The sequence below is a fragment of the Mesoplodon bidens genome (assembly GCF_964165515.1).
Source record: "Mesoplodon bidens genome assembly, contig: HAP1_SCAFFOLD_152, whole genome shotgun sequence".
Lineage (NCBI taxonomy): Eukaryota > Metazoa > Chordata > Mammalia > Artiodactyla > Ziphiidae > Mesoplodon > Mesoplodon bidens.
Window position 1 is genome coordinate 1,058,721 of NW_027672569.1, and position 20,635 is coordinate 1,079,355.

A 20,635-nucleotide genomic window follows, 5' to 3' on the forward strand; every position below is an offset into this window, starting at 1 on the left:
CACCCTTCTGAAATATTTGGAATAATTAGCAAGGGAAAGCAGCAAGTTGGTGGGGGAATGCCAGGTTGTCCTGGAGCCAGCCTCGAGTGCAAGGAAAGAAAGGGGCTTCAGGAGAAAGGGGCCCGTGGAGGCTGGGCAGGATTGTGTAGGACAGTGCCCATGTGTGTGTGTGTGTGTGTGTCTGTGCGCACGTGCACGTGAGTGCTGGGGGAAGGGGCTGTGCACCACAAGGGTGTGCTGGCGGGGCCAGGTGTGGGCTCGGGGGAGAGATGGGTTCCAGGCAAAGCTGGGGTGAGGGGGTTGAAAGGTGCCTGCTGAGTGTCACATATTTGCTGTGCCTCAGTTTCCCCATCAGAACTCTAGGACGTTGATTCCTCACAAGCTGGAGCTGTAGGGCCTAGGCACTCCGTCTTCCGTCTGCCCTGATGGCCTCCCTCAGCCCCAACCTGCATTGGAGGGAAGGCCCTGGGTGGGATGAATGAACCCCAGGGTGGCAAGTGGGGCCCCAGGGGCTGGGGCCCTCTGACGTCACACCCTGTCCCTTCAGGAAGGGACCAAGGGAGGGAGGAGCTGGAGACAGGCCCAGGCGAGGACCGCAGGTGAGTCTGGGCAGGCCCTCAACTTGGGCGAGGTGGGGAACGTGAGCCGAGCCCTGGGCCAGAACGGCCTTTGTGAGTGAGTCCCCAGGGCTAGGGAGGGGGCTGTGCCTCCTTTGCCGCCTGCTCCTCGGGGCTGTGGGTACAGTCTCCCCATTGCACATATAGAGGTGCCGAGGCCCTGGCTGCAGGGGACCCCCGAGGGCCGCCTCTCAGCCCCTTTCTCTCTGGGCACCCAGAGATCATGAGGAGTGCATCAGGGGACACTCTGCAGGCCTTTCGTGCCCGCCATCTTGCTCCCAGCCATTCCCCCTTGGGCCGTGGCCTCCCCAAAACTGGCCCATGCTTTTCCCCAGAGAAAGTTGCAAGCAGGTCCATTTTGAGACTTTTTAAAACTTTATTTTTAAAAATGTTTTTATTGTAAATAACTTTCTATGAAAAAGGTTAAAATGCCCGATGGGTTAGGAGAGTGGATGTGGGATGCAGCCCAGGGCATTTATGGTGGAGCAAGACACTCCCCTGCAGGAGTGCAAGCAAGGGCACGGGGCCATCCCCCCATTCCTGGTCCCAGTGGTTCTAGCAAGCACTGCGTCCCTCCCAGTTAAGCCTCAGCTCTAGCTACACTCACTACATTAGTCTGTCTGTCCCCTTTCCGTCTGCAGCTTGGCTGCCCCAGCCCCTAACCCCCAGATCCCCATCTCCCCGCTGCTCTCAGCCTCAAGTTGGGCTCAAAGATTAGGGACACATGCCCTCTGACCCACCTCTAGGGATGAAGCCAGAAGATCCCAGAGGCCTTAGAAAATCCCCTGGCTCCACCCAGCACCCCGGCCTCCTTTCTGTCTCCTCTCTCTTCCCCCCTCCGCCTTGCTCCTCCTCACAGACTGCCGGGAGAGGCCTCTTGGGTGTTAATTTGCAGTCACCTAATCAGCATTTGTTGTACCTGGGAACTTGCTCTGGATAGAGACCTGGGGAGGAGAGCAGGAGAGAGAGAAGCTTTGAAGCTAAGGTGTTCTGGGGCGGGCCCTGTACTGATGTTTCCAGCTTGGCCAGGGCCCCTCCAAGCTGCAGCTCTCATAGTGCAGGGCCCTTAGCGTGTCTCTGGGGCAGGGAAGAAGTGGATCAATGAAACACTGTGTGTATGGGGGGCTGGGGAGCGGGGGCAGCAATTTTGGTCCTGGGCCCCAATTCTCAGCCTGCTGGACTAGAATCTGAGGATGGCCTGGGCTGGGGGCCGTGTGGCCTGGTGGGTTGACCGGGCCCAGCCCCTGCCTGTGTGGTAGGGTGTCCATGGGCCTGCACTGGCGGGGAGGGGGGCAGTCTGGGCCCAGACTTCGGTGCTGTCTGGAGGTGGGGCAGGGCCTGGCTTCTTACAAGAAGGCGGCCAGGCTGGCCCAGTCATGCAGGTCAGAGGCCAGTGTGGCATCCCCGGCCTCAAAGAGGGGCTCGGGGGGCAGGGAGCTACGGGTGCTCTCGTCCCAGGGGTGCTCCAGGAAGGATGGGGCCAGGAAGGTCTCATCAAAGTCCAGGCTTTCGGTAGCCTGCTCCACTGGAGGCCCCAAGGTAACAGGGCAGTCGATGTGGTGGCCATGGATGGTGAGGTCCACGTCCCCGTGTGAGGCAGGGCTCAGCGGCGGAATCAGCTCCGAGGTCTCCAGCGTGCCCAGCTCCCCGTCCAGCGTGCCAGCGTCCAAGATGGCCTCCCAGTCAAAGTTGCCCTTGAGGGGTTCCAGCTCAGCCTGCTCCTCCTGGGTCAGCAGCAGGGGGCTGGAGGGCCGCGGGACCTTGGCCTCCTGCTTGGGCAGCGGCTGTTGACGCTTACGCCCCAGCCTGCCCTCGCCTGCACCCCAGCCCGCCTCCCCAGTGGCCTCCTCGAACTCCCGCAGCAGCTGCTGGGCCTCGGCGCTCACGGTCAGTGGCCCAGCCCATGGGGCGGCGCTGGGCTCTGGCGCGGCCTGGCGGGCAAAGGCCGGGTGGATGTGGACTGGGGGCAGCCGCCGCTTCTTCAAGGCCCCACTCAGCAGCCGCTCGGCGTACTGGGGGTCGATGCGCCAGAAGCCCCCCTTGCCTGGCTCGTCCTTCTCCCGAGGCACCTTGATGAAGCCCTTCTTCAGGGACAGGTTGTGGCGGATGGAGTTCTGGACACAGGGAGATAGGAGAGAAGGAAGACAGCTGGGAGAGTGGGTGGGGTCAGTGATGTGGGGCTCCTAGCGCCACTGCCAGTCCCACCACCACGTTCTCTCCGATGGGGGCAGGGGAGACAGAAGCGCTGCTCCGAGCGGGAGGCTCTGGGACACCCGCCACGGGGCACCAGGAGCTGGGAGTGCTGTCGGGGGCTTTTGTTCCCATTTGCCAGGACATCTGCCTGCTCAGTCATCCGAGCCCTGAGCCGCAGGGTGGTTCTCAGTGCCGGCCTGTCCTGCCCTCCCTCCCTTACCCCGCTGCTTGCGGCCTCTGGTCAAAGGCCTTGGCTTCCCCAGGTCCTGGACGGCCATCTCCCTCTGCCTGGGCCTGGCTGGCCTTCTCTGTTTGTGAAATGAGTGAGTGGGTGTGAGGGTGTGTGTGTGTGGTGGGGGATGAAGTGTGGGAGGATCTGATGACTTTCCTTGTTTGTAGAGCCGGCTGCTGGCCTGGGCCCTCACCCACCATGTCCCCCTCCTCCCACCCCAGGCTCTGAGGCCTCAGTTGATTATTACCCAGCCAAGAGCATAGCACTCATTCCTGGGGGCTCTCAGGCTTGGGGTAGGGTGGGGGGTGGTGGAGGGTCTCTGCTTTCTCACCAAGGTTACAAATGGTACCTGCCCCAGGGTCAGGGCCCAAGCAAACGTGGAATAGCTGTGATCACAGGAACTCTGATCCTGTGACCTGTGCCACAGGGAAGGATCTGTGCATCCTCAGGGTCTCTGTCCCCAAGGAGCCCCTGATCCTAATGGTCGAAGAGGCTGAGGGCAGTGTGTGCCCAGCCTGAATCACCATCCTGCCTTGTTCACGCCTGGGTGCACAGTCCAAACCACGCTGGGGCACAGGGGTCTGGGGCCTGGTGGGTGGGGCCGGCAGGTGAGTAGTGCGCCCTGGCAAGACTGGGAGGTTTACATGGTGGTCTGGGCCCCTTGGCTGCTCTGTGCCAGGTTCCGGAGACTTGGAACATGAAGCCAGTGTGGGAGGAAAGAGCCCCTGTGGAAAGCACGTGGCTGAGATAATTGTCCCCGCAGGGAGGTTGATGAGAAGAGGGGGAGGAGTGTAGGCAGGAAACTAGGGAGGGCTTGGGGTGGGGGCTGGCACAGCAGCTTTCGGAAGGCCCCGTAGCCCTTCCACTGGGACACAGATGGCCACCACACCCTGCAGCACACCCCTCTCCCCTCCCAGAGCCCCTCCAGCCAACTGAAAGCAGGCGGGATGCAGAGCCGGGCAGCAACCATGCTCTGCCTCCAGTCAGGCCCTGACAAACTGACCTTGAGGAGGGTAGTGTGTAGGAATTCCAGGACTTGGGACACAAATGTGTCCCTCAGTCCATCAACCTACCCTGGGGGGCTGTGTCCACGCATAGTTCAGCCCTGGTCTTTGGGCTGAGCCTGCCGGATGAGGGACAAGTTCTTTCCACTTGAACCTCTATGTCGGCACCCCTGCAGCCCTCTGAACATCCTCCCTCCTCCGTCTCTGAAGTCAAAGGGGCAGCAGTCCAAGCACTGGGCTCCCTTGAGGTCCTTCCTGGACGGCCTTCCTCTCTCGGGGCCCTGGCCGTACCGCGCCTACTTGGCCTGCGGATCTGGGATGTGAGTCCAGTCCGCGCGGGCATGGGCAGGGAGGGAGGGAGTGCCTCCCTACCTGCCAGGTGGGATCAGCGCGGCGGAAGTAACAGAAGTTGTCCGTGATCCACTTGTAGATGGCCGACAGGGTGATCTTGGTGGCCTTGCTGGCCTGCATGGCCATGCAGATGAGCGTGGCATACGAGTAGGGCGGCTTCACGTGCGGGTTGGTGGCGTAGTCCACGTCGTCGGGAGGCGAGGCCTGCAGCCCCGAGGGGGCGCTCCGCGGCGTGCACAAGGACGTGGGCTTGCCGGGTGTGTGCGGCTGCCCCAGGCAGGCGGGGTCCGCCGCCAGGGGAGACCCCGGCTCGGCCGAGCCTGACAGCTCGTGGTAGCCGTGAGGGTCGGTGTCCCCTGAAGGCAGGGCGGGGACCTTGGCGTTGAGAATGGAGAATTCCTGCAGCCACTGCAGGCTGGTCAGGCTGTCATTCAGGGCGTTGGACTCCTCCAGGCCGCCTTCCGGTCCGGCCTCCTCCGCTGCCCCTGCTCCCGAGACGCGTAGCCAGCTCTCCACCATATCTGCGGGCACTCTCCGAGGGGGCTGTCAACATCCACGAGCCGAGCCGAGGGTGGCCGCCGAGCTCTCCGGCCCGCTGACTCCCGCGGCTTCAGTTACGCAGCCTCCCGGAAGCGGGCTTCCATCCCGCGATCCGGGGGTAGCCTCCTCCAAAGGGAATGTGGTGCCTGCGGGGACCAGAGCGGGAACTGAGCCCTCTTTCCCCACCCCCGAGGGGAGAGTGTGGGCGAGGGGGGAGGCTCTTACTAAAATCCTTCCTGCAGCTGGGGAGGATCTTTTACTGCCGAGGTCTGGGAAACAGAAGGTGTGCCCGGGGTTCCGACCCACAGGGGGTTCGCCTCGCTCTTTTCCTCTTGGATCTTTTAGAGGAGACTTAATTAGCCAAACGAGGGAATAGTGTAGGGGCATGCGAGGCCACCCCTTTCTCCCTCAAAGCGGGGAATTAACCCCCCTCTCTCCGTCCACAACCAATGGAAATGGGGCGAGAGAGTCCAGGAGGGCAGTACGAGGGGTCGGGGGGCGGGGGAGGTCGTCTGATCTTTGAAAAGGGATATTAGGATGGGGATCAAGGGGAAGGAAAGAAACAATACAGAGAGTTATAAGGGGGCGGGAAGTGAGTGTCCCCCAGACTCCTCTGATGTCAGTCCCCGGGCCCACCACTTCCGTCGGGGACGGATGGGAGAGCGGGCTGGTACTGACGCCCTCCCTTCCCACGGCCTGCAGCCCTCCCCGTCCATTTCCTGGCTCAGAGCGCAGCCCGGGCCAAAGGAAGGTTCTCAAAGAAATTCCTCCCACCGCCCACCCTCACCGCGGCTCTCTGCTCCCAGCTCGAGGGCCCAGCCAGCAATCCTCGTCGCCACTCACGCCCGCCGGCGCCTCTCTGAAAGCCTGCGGCCAGGGACCGGCACTCAGTAGCCGCTCACAAGGCGTCTCCTGCTGCCGTGGCGACGCCCCGCCCATATAAACAGCTTCCGCTTCTGCCATTGGCCAGGGCATCTCCAAAGAGACCGCGGGCTCTTAACCGCTCTCTCACGCGGTAACTCTCTTCCAGCTCCCTCCTGCCGCCCTCTCCCGCGCGCGACCCAGTCCCCTACCCGCCATCGCGTCCCGGCTCCGCGCATTCCCGCCCGAGGGCCCCGCGCCGGGCTCGGAGAGGCGCGCGGCTCGGCGCTCCCGCAGAGGCCCCGGGGCCCTCGGCGAGCAGTTCGCCGCGGGAACCATACTCCGCCCCACCCCCTTCCCATCTGGGCTGCTCAGAGGTGGCGACGGCTCCTGGGACGCAGCCCGTGGCGCGGGGGCCAGGGCTGGGTGCATGCTTGGGGCTTTCCTTTCCTCTCCTCTGGGCTGCGAGTGGCACTTCCTCACGTTTCTGCGGCCTGTCCCTGTCTCCCGACCGAGTGTCGTCTTGGTGCCCGCAAGCAGGTCTGACTCTCCGATGCCACCTGCCGCTCAGGTCCGCAGAAACCGCAGCCCCGGTCGCAGACACCCCAAGGCCGCTAGGGTAATCCAGTGTTTCCCGGTAAGCGCTCCCTCCCCGCCCCGTCCTCAGCAAGATTCCCAGAAGCTGACATTCCAGAGGCTTCTTCGCAAGTGCTCTCCCTCCTTTCCAGATAGCCGAGGAAACAGAGCCGGTGGGTGAAACCCAGGAAAGCCGTGGACTTGCCAAATTCTGTGACTGGGGTCATTTGCCCCATTAATTTCACCAGCCTTTAAGTGACGCACTAACGGTGGACTGTGGTCCTTCCTCCTCCCCTCCCCCAGCCTCCCTCTAGTCACCAGCTTTCCTGCTCTTCAATTATTGAGGAGCAGCAGTTGGAAGTTCTCTGGTTGAAGGGGGTTGGGTGGAGGTGAGGGCTCCTTATCAGGCCTCTGCGCAGAAGCTGTGCCCAGGGGATGGTACACCAGCTCCCACCCAGAAACATGTCTTTCCCTCTAAGCCTTGCCCTCTCTCACTCCTCCATGTCCAGCATGTCTTGAGTCAAAGTTTTTTTTTCTTCCCAAGTATTTATTGTTTTAATTTTTATTTTATTTTTATTTTTTTATTAGTTTCTGCTTTATAACAAAGTGAATCAGTCATACATATACATCTGTTCCCACATCCCTTCCCTCATGCATCTCCCTCCCTCCCACCCTCCCCATCCCACCCCTCCAGGCGGTCACAAAGCACCGAGCTGATCTCCCTGTGCTCTGCGGCTGCTTCCCACTATCTATCTACCTTACGTTCCGTAGTGTATATATGTCCATGCCTCTCTTTCGCTTTGTCACAGCTTACCCTTCCCCCTCCCCATATCCTCAAGTCCATTCTCAAGTAGGTCTGTGACTTTATTCCTGTTTTACCCCTAGGTTCTTCATGACATTTTTTTTTAATTCCATATATATGTGTTAGCATACGGTATTTGTCGTTCTCTTTCTGACTTACTTCACTCTGTATGACAGACTCTAGGTCTATCCACCTCATTACAAATAGCTCAGTTTCGTTTCTTTTTATGGCTGAGTAATATTCCATTGTATATATGTGCCACATCTTCTTTATCCATTCATCCGATGATGGACACTTAGGTTGTTTCCATCTCCGGGCTATTGTGAATAGAGCTGCAATGAACATTTTGGTACATGCCTCTTTTTGAAGTATGGGTTTCTCAGGGTATATGCCTAGTAGTGGGATTGCTGGGTCATATGGTAGTTCTATGTTTAGTCTTTTAAGGAACCTCCATACTGTTCTCCATAGTGGCTGTACCAATTCACATTCCCACCAGCAGTGCAAGAGTGTTCCCTTTTCTCCACACCCTCTCCAGCATTTATTGTTTCTAGATTTCTTGATGATGGCCATTCTGACTGGTGTGAGATGATATCTCATTGTAGTTTTGATTTGCATTTCTCTAATGATTAATGATGTTGAGCATTCTTTCATGTGTTTGTTGGCAGTCTGTATATCTTCTTTGGAGAAATGCCTATTTAAGTCTTCTGCCCATTTTTGGATTGGGTTGTTTGTTTTTTGGCTATTGAGCTGCATGAGCTGTTTTTAAATTTTGGAGATTAATCCTTTGTCAGTTGCTTCATTTGCAAATATTTTCTCCCATTCTGAGGGTTGTCTTTTGGTCTTGTTTATGGTGTCCTTTGCTGTGCAAAAGCTTTGAAGTTTCATTAGGTCCCATTTGTTTATCTTTGTTTTTATTTCCATTTCTCTAGGAGGTGGGTCCAAAAGGATCTTGCTGGGATTTATGTCCTAGAGTGTTCTGCCTATGTTTTCCTCTAAGACTTTGATAGTTTCTGGCCTTACATTTAGGTCTTTAATCCATTTTGAGCTTATTTTTGTGTATGGTGTTAGGGAATGATCTAATCTCATACTTTTACATGTCCCTGTCCAGTTTTCCCAGCACCACTTATTGAAGAGGCTGTCCTTTCTCCACTGTACATTCCTGCCTCCTTGATCAAAGATAAGTTGACCATATGTGCGTGGGTTTATCTCTGGGCTTTCTATCCTGTTCCATTGATCTATCTTTCTGTTTTTGTGCCCATAAAACACTGTCTTGATTACTGTAGCTTTGTAGTGTAGTCTGAAGTCAGGGAGCCTGATTCCTCCAGCTCCATTTTTCATTCTCAAGATTGCTTTGGCTATTCGGAGTCTTTTGTTTTTCCAAACAAAGTTTGAAATGTTTTGTTCCAGTTCTGTGGAAAATGCCAGTGGTAGTTTGATAGGGATTGCATTGAACCTGTAGATTGCTTTGGGTAGTAGAGTCATTTTCACAATATCGAGTCTTCCAATCCAGGAGCATGGTATATCTCTCCATCTATTTGTATCATCTTTCATTTCTTTCATCAGTGTCTTATAATTTTCTGCATACAGGTCTTTTGTCTCCTTAGGTAGGTTTATTCCTAGGTATTTTATTCTTTTTGTTGCAATGGTAAATGGGAGTGTTTTCTTGATTTCACTTTCAGATTCTTCATCATTAGTGTACAGGAATGCCAGAGATTTCTGTGCATTAATTTTGTATCCTGCTACTTTACCAAATTCAATGATTAGCTCTAGTAGTTTTCTGGTAGCATCTTTAGGATTCTCTATGTATAGTATCATGTCATCTGCAAACAGTGTCAGCTTTACTTCTTCTTTCCCAATTTGGATTCCTTTTATTTCCTTTTCTTCTCTGATTGCTGTTGGTAAAACTTCCAAAACTAAGTTGAATAAGTGTGGTGAGAGTGGGCCACCTTGTCTTGTTCCTGACCTTAGTGGAAATGGTCTCAGCTTTTCACCATTGAGGACAATGTTGCCTGTGGTTTTGTCATATATGGCCTTTATTATCTTGCAGAAAGTTCCCTGTATGCCTACTTTCCGCAGGGTTTTTATCATAAATGTGTGTTGAATTTTGTCGGAAGCTTTCTCTGCATCTGTTGAGATGATCATATGGTTTTTCTCCTTCAATTTGTTAATATGGTGTATCACATTGATTGATTTGCGTATATTGAAGAATCCTTGCATTCCTGGAATAAACCCCACTTGATCATGGTGTTTGATCCTTTTAATGTGCTGTTGGATTCTGTTTGCTAGTATTTTGTTGAGGATTTTTGCATCTATGTTCATCAGTGACATTGGCCTGTAGTTTTCTTTCTTTGTGACATCCTTGCCTGGTTTTGGTATCAAGGTGATGGTGGCCTCGTAGAATGAGTTTGGGAGTGCTCCTCCCTCTGCTATATTTTGGAAGAGTTTGAGAAGGATAGGTGTTAGCTCTTCCCTAAATGTCTGATAGAATTCGCCTGTGAAGCCATCTGGTCCTGGGCTTCTGTTTGTTGGAAGATTTTTAATCACAGTTTGCATTTCAGTGCTTGTGATTGGTCTATTCATATTTTCTATTCCTTCCTGATTCAGTCTTGACAGGTTGTGCATTTCTAAGAATTTGTCCATTTCTTCCAGGTTGTCCATTTTATTGGCATAGAGTTTCTTGTAGTAATCTCTCATGATCTTCTATATTTCTGCAGTGTGAGTTGTTATTGAGTCAAAGTATTAAAAGCGTGCTGGAGAAAGTCGGACAGAAACTTTCACAAATAAGCCAACTGTGCAATTAATAGCTCTCCTTCCCTTGTGAACAGTTTTATTCATTTTTAAGAATCATGCAGCAGTCCATAAATATTGCATCCTTGACGTCCCCACTGTCGTGTGCCCATGAGTGTACTCCAGGGAGTGAGGGGTACACAGCTGGCACAACAGTACACACATACTTACACACACTAGGTGTGCAGATCCTAAAGCAAAGTGAGCAACCAGCATGCCAAGGTCAGGCGAACAGGACACAAACTCTCCCCAGGTGAGATGGTTTAACGTGTGTGGATCCGTGCCCAGGAGATGCCCCAGCGTGGGCATGACCTCTGGTGGGATGGGACTGGGGAGGAGAAGGAAAAAGGGCTCTGTGAGAAGGCTGGGATCACCACACCACCCGGAAGTGAGCTCATAGGTGAGCTCCGACCTGAGTGTGGCAGGAAGGAGCCCCAGGCCTCTGGTTAGTCTGTGTCCTTGTGTGAGAAACCAGGCCCCGTCATATTCTCTGTGGGTCAACTGCTAACAACATGACCATCTCCAGATGATGACTGGGGCGGCTGTCCTGTCCCCCGACCAGGCTCTGTGCCCTGTTCCCTGATCCCAGCCCTTTTGGATGGGATATTTCTGCTCGCCAAAGAGCTAAATGAGGGCAAAGAGGTGAGGGGATGGGGGAGAGAGCAGGAACTGTCTGAGAAACAGGAGTGAAGGGCCACTTCTCACCCGGGTATGTCTTGGTTATGGAACCAAGGCCTTGAGGAATCTCTCTGAGCCTCTTCCTGGGAGAAGACAGACCCTCCAGAAAGGGTGAAGACAATGGCTTCCTCTTAGGGTTCCTGGCCACTGTGGCAACTGTTTACCTGCATCTCCTTCATCTCAGGTAACACCACACTCTGAATACTACCTGCCAGGAGAGGAGGTGGATCTGTATACCACCACCCCAGGCTAAGGGAGCACCCCCTTCCCTAGTGCTTCTGGGACTCAGACTTCAAGGAGATCAGGAAGTGTGGTTATTGCTGGAATCATCAATATGAAAGGGGCTGTAAGAATGTTTCGGGGAAAGGAAGGACATTAAATGGGGCCTGAAACAGCAGAGCCCACTGCAGGATTTCAGAGCGGGTGGACACGGGAACTCAAGGCAGAAGCTGAGATTCAGGCTTGGCTCATGTAGTGTCTGTCAAGACCACAGGCCTCCCCCTGCCCTCCCCCAGGGCAGGATGTGAACCACAACCACCAGGCAGTGAGGGTCACCAGGCACCTGGTGGCGCAAAGCAGCCACACAGGAGGTGCAAAACATGCCCCGGCACTGGGCTCTCTTTGAGGCCTTGGGAAGGACCCTGAAAAGCTCTTCTAGGGCAACAATTCCAACTACTAATTCAGGCCATCATGGTGGGCATAGCCTAGGGCTCTGTCATATCTCAGCCTCACAAAATGTTGGATCCCACTTTGCTTCTCAATCTCATGCTCCACTAAATAACCACCTCTTCCAAAAGCCAGCAGACAATGCATCTATCAGAGAGCTATGAGGAATCCATTGATAACACTAGTGTTGAGGGAGGAACAGCCAACAGCTTACGGTCTTGCTGTTTCAGGCTGTTATTTCTATGCCCTACACCAGAGTGAGGTGGGGTGCACATGTGATTTGAACAATATCTCTAAATCTCTGATGAGCCTATGGAAGGCAGTACCTCCGGCTCCCCCCATCAGGCTCAGCTGATCTGGAGGACAGGGGAGGAAAACCGGTGGGGTGGGGAGCCTCCCAGACCACCACTGACCCCAGCTCAGCCCTTACCCCAACCTCCTTTGGGGTTCCTGGGCATCAAATGAGAACCACCTGTCCACCCCTCTCTCAGCTTCTTTCTTCAACTCTTTCAGAAAAGCGGGGTGGAGACGGGGGCAACAGGGATAAGAATGCCACCTGACAGGGTGGTAGTGATGAAACGTGATAATATACGACAGTCCCTAGCAAGTGCCTGGTACATAGAGGGGGTCAAAAATGCCTTTGCAGTGTCACCTTAGGATGGAGCCCCAGGCCTTCCTGAGTGCACCTGATCATAAAGAAGTCCCCGGTAGGTCATCATTTAACTGAGGGGTTCTCAGATTCAAGGCCTCCTTCCTAAGCAGACACACGAGGCATAGCCTCTGCTACCAGAAGCAAGAACTGTTTTCCCAACCAACCTTCTGGTAGTTGCCACTGCTTCTTGTCCTTGAGAGAGGAGCTCCTAATGCATTTTGAGGGAAACCCCACTTACAGTGCAATATGGCTTTCCCTTCTCACAGGAGTCATCCCCCAACGCCACCCCAAACTGCAGGTCTCAGATTGGTTATGATGTCCCAGAGACTAGAAAATGCCAGATGGGTGTTTGTAATGAAGTCACCCAAACTCTTGAGTCTTCTTGGTCTACCTCCTAAGGAGAAAAAAAAAAAAAAGATGCACAAGAAATAACCAGTCTGTAGACCACAGCTCCACCTGAAGATCAAGATACAGTGGAAACATTCCAGAGACTCTCTGCAAAGGGTCTCATGAGCTGCAGTTCGAGTGGCTTTAGCCCACAAGGAGAAAAGAGGTTTCCAGTCCCTTCTGAGAGGGGAAGGATCACGGTTGCGGAAGAAGATGAGTCTGGGAGAAGGGTCAGGTGCCCTCAGCATCCAGCTTTCACGTGGGTCTCAAAAGTCTCCGTGTGTCTTGCTGAGGATGCCCAGGAGGTCAGTGGTGCCATGAGGCCAGGATGGGATGTGAGAACGGGAGTAGAGCCCTGGTACAGGGGCTAAGGCTCTCAGATGGCCAAAGGATCCCACACGCAGAGCCTGTTCTCGGGGTCCTCCAGGCTGCCAGAAGATGAGCGTCTGCACTGCGTGTTCCGACGACTGACCACGTTGTCGTCAGCCTACCAGGCACCTGAGAAGAGGAAAGGAAGGTTACCGGACCTTTGGTTTGGTGCAGATGGTGTCTCTGGCAGGACAGTCCGGGAGTTTGGCATGAAAACTGGCAAGATGCGCATTACCTGGAACTCCCACAGGGTGCAAACCACAGCACGTGAAACTTGGGAGCAGTGGCATCCAGTGGGCGAGGGACAGTCATGGCCACTGTGGCCCTCTGATGGAGGGACATGCAGGATGGTCCTTGTTTTGTGAGCTTGCCGTAGGCTCCAACTTTGTATCTTTATTTGGTCTTGAAGTTTGCCTAAGTGTTACAGCGGACCAGGAAAAGAAACTGAGTCTGGCTGAGACTTTCACGAGAGCAGGAGGAGGTGAAGGGGAGGGAGAAGAGTGTGTTAATTTGGGCTCAGAGTTAGTGTTTGCTGTGGGGGCCAGGGTGGGGCAGGAAGGGACTGGCTGCCCAGCAGGGTGGCAGGGACCAAATGGCATGGCAGAGAACAGAGTGACAGCTGTTCCTCTCCTTCTGCACCTGAACAGCCCACGGAGAGTTGCTATCAGCTGGTGCCACCAACCAGGAGACATTAGCTCCAGAGCTTTGGGGTCCCCCGGGTACCATCCACGAAACTCATCATCTTCCCCCCTTGTACTGCAGTTCCTGCACGAGAAGCACCCGCTGCCCATGCTGGAAACCCACTCTTGGTGCTTCTCTCTCCTTCATGCTCTGTATGCAATCCACCATGACCTCCTGCTTGTTCAAGCTCTAGTAAGGTCTAAATCTGTAGTCAGAAAACCGGGATACAGCCCCAGCTTGTAACGTACTGACTGTGTGACCTTGGGCAGGTCACTGTACTTGGAGCCCAGGTTTTCCCATCCATCAGATGGGAGACAAGTACTTACTCCCCAGGGATGCTGTGAGACTAAGCAAGGTGACATGGAAGAGTGGTGAGCAGGGCGCCTGACTCACAGAATGTGCGCGAAAACCATCCGCCCCCCAGGCCTTGTTCAGGCTACACTCATCTCCCTCAAGTCGTCCTCCCATCCCACAGACTGACTCCATCTGATTCAGTCCCCCCAGTGCAGCGAGATGCCCCTTCTGAAGGGAGAGGATGAAGCCCTAACCCCCTGAGATTGGGGAAAGCCTTCCGTTCTCTGGCCGAGGACTGCTGAGCTGCCTCTTCCAGCCCTTGCCCCCAGAAGGCCCCCCCTGAAGCCAGATGGGGTCCAGCGTGCTCCGAAGTGTTCCCCCACTGGCCCGTACAACCACCCAATTTCTCATGCTGTGTGGAAATTGCTGGATCCTCCAGCACACAGTGATCTCCTCTAGGGCAGAGCCGAGAGCCATGCCCTTCAGTGGCCTAGGTCGTGGACGGAGCCGGCTGACCCTGGAGGGTGGGCGTGAGGCTCACTGTGTCACATTTGAGGGAGTCCACTCACAAATGTCTGGGGTCAGCTTCAGGTTAGGCCAGCCCAAGACACGAAACCCTTTAATGGCAGAAGCACTAGGATTCAGCGGGTATAAATTGTGTATACCCATAAATGTCCTGGTGTGCTAATCCGCCATAAGGCTCTAATAATAGTCTTGTGGAGGTGGACCCCAGGGGAAGGGGAGTGAGTGGGACAGGAAATGTTTAGGTATCTCTCACAGCCAGATGGAATGCGGGGATCTGTACTCCCTGGGGGTACCGGAGTCTGGCACATGGGTCCACAGTGCTTTACCGCTCTAAGGGTGACAGTATGAAGAGCAGGCAAGATTGCCCTTTTAAGTTAGGAACCCCCAGATGAAATAAGTTGTTCTTTCATTTTATATAATTTCGTAGATCTCATACTTATTCCTCTGTGTTTAATGGGCAGGACTCCGGAACTGCGGCTGTTTGGTACGAAAGACCAAAAGCAAATGGTAAAAAGGAGAGAAGAGACACACACACACACACGCACACGCACGCGAACACACACACACACACAAAGTCAAATCAAAACACTGCCGCAGCCTCGCCGCCACCACCACTGGCTGCCAGGCTGCCTGGCTCTGAATTCTTGAGTCCTTGCTACAAACACCACTGGTCCAGATTCTGAGCCAGGGCTGAAAACTGGCTCCTTCTGAAACAGCCTCAAGACTCAGACCTGAAGTCTCTGATCTCCCCAGCTTCTTGGTACAGTCGGTGGTGCTCTTTCCTCTAAAAAGGCTTCTGCCAGACCCTCGGCGAAACCCTACTGCTCCGTGCATCCTGGATGCAGAAGGTAAGTCTGGAAGGCGCAGGAGGACTTCCTGAGCGAGTGCTACCATTCTGTCCAGCCCTCAGCCAGAAAAGGGAGACTGGAGATTGAGAATCCTTCACGGGAGGTAGAGAAAGGTGGTTCCCACTTAATTCCATCCTCAGGCTCAGAAACGGGGGAGTGAGGAGACCTCTAGAGGCAGATTTGGGGAGCACATCTAGGGGGATTCCACACACCTCTTTCCTGCCTCTACCCAGCCACTAATTAAATTTAAGATTTGTAACAGTTCCACCATCTTGTAGAGTTTCTCTCCAGGAAAAGAGAAAGTTAATTCCGATTTTTCCTTAGTATCTGCGAAGCATAACCCTTCCTAGTGGCGTCTTAGTCTTGGGTTATTTCAGGTCTCCATAAGTACTTTTCTTTGTTTTGTTTTTGGCTGTGCAGTGGCTTGGAGGATCTTAGTTCTCTGACCAGGGATTGAACCAGGCCACTGCAGTGAAAGGGCTGAGTCCTAACCACTGGACGGCCAGGGAATTCCCTCCATAAGTACTTTTAGATTTCATCGGTATTCCCACTCCTGTCCAATGCCATCATTTAAAAACATCTGTATCGGGCATCGCTGGTGGCGCAGTGGTTGAGAGTCTGCCTGCCGATGCAGGGGACACGGGTTTGTGCCCCGGTCCGGGAAAATACCAGATGCCACGGAGTGGCTGGGCCCGTGAGGCATGGCCACTCAGCCTGCGCGTCCGGAGCCTGTGCTCCGCAATGGGAGAGGCCACAACAGTGAGAGGCACGCGTACCACAAAAAACAAAAAAAAACAAAACAAAAACATTTGTATTTCCACTAATAAACTCAAATTATCTTTGCTTTGTCCCATCACACTCCCCAGAGCCTTTTCACAGAATTGTCACTGGTCCCCTGGCCACTATCCTGACGCCTGTGTGATACTCCATCAGGTTCCTTGGGGCCCCGTCTACCTAGCATGGCCTCGCGCTTCTAATCGGCTCACCACCTACAATGGTCAACTCAGATTTCCTCCCTTTGAGAACCTTGCAGAACAATCTCAGAACATACCATCGCCCCCCCCACCTTGGTCTCAGGGCCAAAGAAGACCCAGAGGCTTCTTAGCGGAAGAGGTGCTGGAATGACACAGGTGCTTTCTCAACATCACTCCCACAAGGCTGATGAGAGCAGCGAGGATGGGGACCTGAGCCATCCTTGCCGCGAGCTGGGGCTCCTGGCAGAGCACCTGTGGGCCTGGGGAGGGTGGACCACGGGATGCTCCCCGGGCTCCCTCCTTGTGGGCGCACCGTGAGGGGAGTGGCATCCGTGTGGGGAGGGAAACAGCGTGGAGAGGGAGACCCAGTGCCTGAGAAGCTGTCCTGACGGCCAAGCCAGCCTGAGGCACCTCAGTCATAGGATGGAACTTTGAACTTACAGCTGAGCGTGGTGAGGTCTGATGATTCCACGGGAACTACCACAGTGGATGCTCCTGTCATTAACCTGACATTAACCCGACAGATGCTTCCAGAGAGTTCCCCAGCTCTTTACTACCAGTGTGACGCTAACAGCAGAACCCGAGAAACATTTTACCAAGAGAGCAGATGCACTTTCCTTCTCCCGTAAGAGCCCTTGAGACCTCGGGGTGAGGCTACGATGCGACCCTCAACTCCCTCTCCCGGGAGCCGCCACTGTCATTCGGTTTCATGTCTGGCCTGAACGGTGAAGCCAGTTTAATCTGAGAATGGCTGGCTCTCGAGATCACCATAAAGAAGCCCAGGCATGGTTTTCCTTCCAGGTCTCGCTCCCCTGCCGCAATCCCAGAGTGGAATAAACATCCACCAGCAGGTTGGCCCGAAGGAGTGAGGGAGAGGAGGAAGCACAAGGCCTGGGGTTAGTTTCCACCAGCATGCGTGGCTGAAACAATAACCAGGAGAGAGTGGTCATGTGCACATGCGCACACCCTGCACACCACAGCACCCCCCAAGCAACTGCCATGGCCAAAGCAGAAGCGACTAGCATGACATCTGCATCCAGGCTGGGATCCAGGTTTGCTCTAGAGGTTGCCCTTCTGTGGAGGCACCTCAGAGGAGCAGACGGAAGAGACACCGGTTCCTGGGACGCCTGGTCCTACAATCCCAGGTGGGATTCCCAGCTCGCCTAAACCCCCGCCACCCCCGCCACTTCCTTACTCTATATGTAGGTCGTTCCTTCGCTTCTCGGCTTACTAGAAACAAAATTCTTCCGACTGAAGATATGATTGACCTTATTTACAAAACAGAAATAGAGTCACAGGTGTAGAAAACAAACTTATGGTTATGGCGGGGGGCAAGGGAGGGGAGGGATAAATTGGGAGATTGGGATTGACATATACACACTACTATATCTAAAATAGATAACTAATAAGGACCTGCTGTAGAGCACAGGGGACTCTACTCAGTACCCTGTAATGGCCTATATGGGAAAACAATCTAAAAAAAGAGTGGATATATGTATATGTATAATTGATTCACGTGGCTGTACAGCAGAAACTAACACAACACTGTAAACCAACTCTGGCAATTAAAAAAAAATATCTACTTGAGGCCTGAACGATGGTAAAGAGACTCGTTCCAATAGCCTACAAACACTAGTGCACGCTGAGCTGCTAACGTCTCTTCACCTCACCTTTGCTGTGCCGCCAGGGCTGTGATCCTTCTGCTACTGTAACATCAGCCGTTTTCTTCACTAAAGCAGGAAAACCTACTGCCTAACAGTCGGTTCCCCCAAGGGGAGGAAGCTGTTCTCCTGCTGCAGATGAACTTTGGGGCTGCTAGAGCAGTTCTGTGAGACTCAGCTGAGAAGCTGAAGCAGGAAGGAAGGTGATGGCAGTTGCCCAAGAAGCTTCAGGATCTACTCAACGTAGATGGAGATCTCCATGTATCTTCTGCAGCCTTGGCTCAGAGGCCCAGAAAGAGCCAGGAAGGCTGCTGAGGTCCTCAGATACCCTGCTTGCTTTGATATTCCATCAAGGAGACAACCTTTCCCCAAAGCCACACCCTTGAGCAGTGCCACCAAGTCACACCAGTGCCCCTTTCTCCACCCTTTAGAGAATACCCGGGAAAGAAATATAATAAAAGGGAGCAAAAGACCAGGTCTTTTTCCATCTTCTTGTGTGGGTGATCCTTCCTCTTCTTCTAGAACATCATTTCCCTAGGACAGAAGGAAGGCACTGTGAGTCCATAAAGCAGTGAAATGAGTCTACTGATTGTCAGAAGACAGAACTAATCACCCTCATGGTATCCAGACATTTCCTGTCCGTGTGAGATGGCTGGGAGGCCCAGCAGAGGCAGATTTTGCTTGGCGAGGCAGGATCGGCCCGTAGGGACCAGGTCTGAGGCACGTTCCAGAGGGACCAGGTCTGAGGCGCCTTACAGAGGGACCCTGGGACTGTCAGGAATAGCCTTGGTAATAGTTTAGCTCACACTGTTTCTCTCAGGTGGAAATAAAAGTTGTCAAATGAAAAAGCAAACTGTGAGATCATAAAACTTTCAGGAATCCTTTAGGATCCCCAGTCCCATCCAGATACTCCTTTGAGAACATCTGGCTCAAGAGAAAGTTGTAGAGTCCCCACTGGGAGCTGGGCATTCCATATACTTCAGGCACACCTCCGTCAGAGCACTTCTCACGCTGAGTTATAACTCTGATTCCTCCATCAGATGGAGCTCCGGGATGGGTGGGATGGGTGGATTGGGGGCGTGGGCAGGCAAAAGCCACGTCACTCGGTCTTTGTGTCCCCCAGTGCCAGGAAGATGTGAGATGCCTGTGCCAGGTAAATACTAAGTGAATTGGAGGACAAACACCCTCTCAAGGGTCTGGCCTTGAAGACTTCCCTCTGGAACTCACCCCACGCCTATTACGCTGAGACCAGCACCCTCTGCTAACCGGACAGTCCCTCTGCTCTGCACCCTGCCTCTAACAGATCCAAGCGCACCACCTTGGAAGGCTTCTTCCAGAACAGCCCCCATCCTATTTGCATCCTCTGCCAGCGCCGGCAGTCCCTCTGACCGGGGAGGGGCACCAGCATCCACCTTGCTCTTACCTCTGCATCCTGCTCTTCAGCGGTGGCGACGAGGCCCGCAAAGTTGCAGTCTGGAGACGCCGCTGGCGTCACCTGCAAAGGAGCAACAAAAGTCAAGGTGCAGATGCCACCGGTTCTCCTACCCAGCTCGCCTGGCAGCAAACCCAAACCAAGTCCTCAGGACAGAAGTGGTGCCACATGGAAGATCACATCTGAGGGAGTCTTTGATTCAACAACCCGGTACCGTGTTTTCCAGGGCTCCCCTCCCGAGCACTGGGGGGCTTTGCCGATCTCCCTGGCAGGCCCTGGACTGAGCTCCTTGGGACTCGAGTTCAGAGCAGAGCAGAGCAGCGAGGGCGATCCCATGCTCCTCTCTTACGTCTCCTTCTTCTGAGGGGGTCCTGCTGGCGGCCCGGGGGCAGGGGACAGCCTCCCCGTCCTCTTCCGTGCCAGGGGCGATGTAGGAGCCGGACATGGAGGAGACGGTGTCGGTGCTGATCTGGGAGGACACCATGGACATGACCTTCCTTCTTCAAGTCTGGGTCCCCAGTATGTTGAGGGGGGCAGAGGCGGGGAGAAGAGTGTTTCCTGCCCTCAGCTCAGCTCTTCAGGAGGCCTGGCGCATTTGCTTCAGGCCAGCATGGAATCCCATCCCGGGGGCCTTCCCGTCACTGGAGCTGGGGGTGGCCTGTCCCGTGGGCAGATGGCGAGGGTCCCCAAAGACTGAGTTCCTGAACATTGCCCCTCATCCCTTTCCTGGCTGGCGATACATGGGGGAGGGAGGATAGGGAAGAGGTGGAAAGTGAGGAGACAGAAAGCTGGCTTCTTGCTTTGGGAAGGGACTGTACCACACCTGAGGGTGAAGTGGCTGAAGGGCTTCTCACCTCAAAAGTGGAGATCAAAGGAAATGCGAAACCTGCCCAGAGAGCTTGAGTCATGGGCTCAAAGCCACACAGGGCAAAAGAGAAAGGACAGCTCAGTGCAACATGGGGTCCTGGATTGGGAGGCTGGAATGGAGAGGAGCATTACTGGGGTGATCTGCAAGACGTGAAGGGGGTCTGCGGTTACATGGGATTACCAGGTCAGTGTTCATTTCCTGATTGTGATGGTGGTACTGGGATTATGGAGGCGTGTCCTTGTTCTAAGGAAACACACACTAAAGTATCTAGTGCTAATGGGGCAGCCTGTCTGCAACTTACTGTTAAGGGCGCAAACTATATATTGACTGGGATTACATTGAATCTCTAAATAAATACGGAGTCACTGAACGTTTTTTGAAAAAGCCACCCAGCCAAGGTCCAGCGCAGGGATGAATAGGAGGGACAGGATCCACTCACGCTTCCCGCCCCCTCCAACGCCAACCCCCAAACGCTGCCTGCTGAAAGGGTGTGTGAAGCCCTGTGTTCTGGCCGCTTCGGAGCCCCCTCTTAGCTTTGGCTGCTCGTTGGCAGCATCCATGGACCCTTAAAAGTGCCAGTGTTTGGGTCCCAGCCCCAGAGACGCTAGTCCCAAGCATAGGGATTTTCAGGAGCTCC

General features: G+C 54.2%; 1 protein-coding gene across 1 annotated transcript; it reads right to left on the reverse strand.

The window, feature by feature from the left end:
- Positions 1-1,963: 1,963 nt before the first annotated feature.
- LOC308610008 (forkhead box protein J1-like) lies at positions 1,964-4,916 on the reverse strand (the record flags this gene model as incomplete). Its single annotated transcript, XM_081259277.1, has 2 exons — positions 1,964-2,731; positions 4,419-4,916. 2 exons carry the CDS (start codon positions 4,914-4,916, stop codon positions 1,964-1,966), a joined length of 1,266 nt encoding a protein of 421 aa, XP_081115403.1.
- Positions 4,917-20,635: the final 15,719 nt, after the last annotated feature.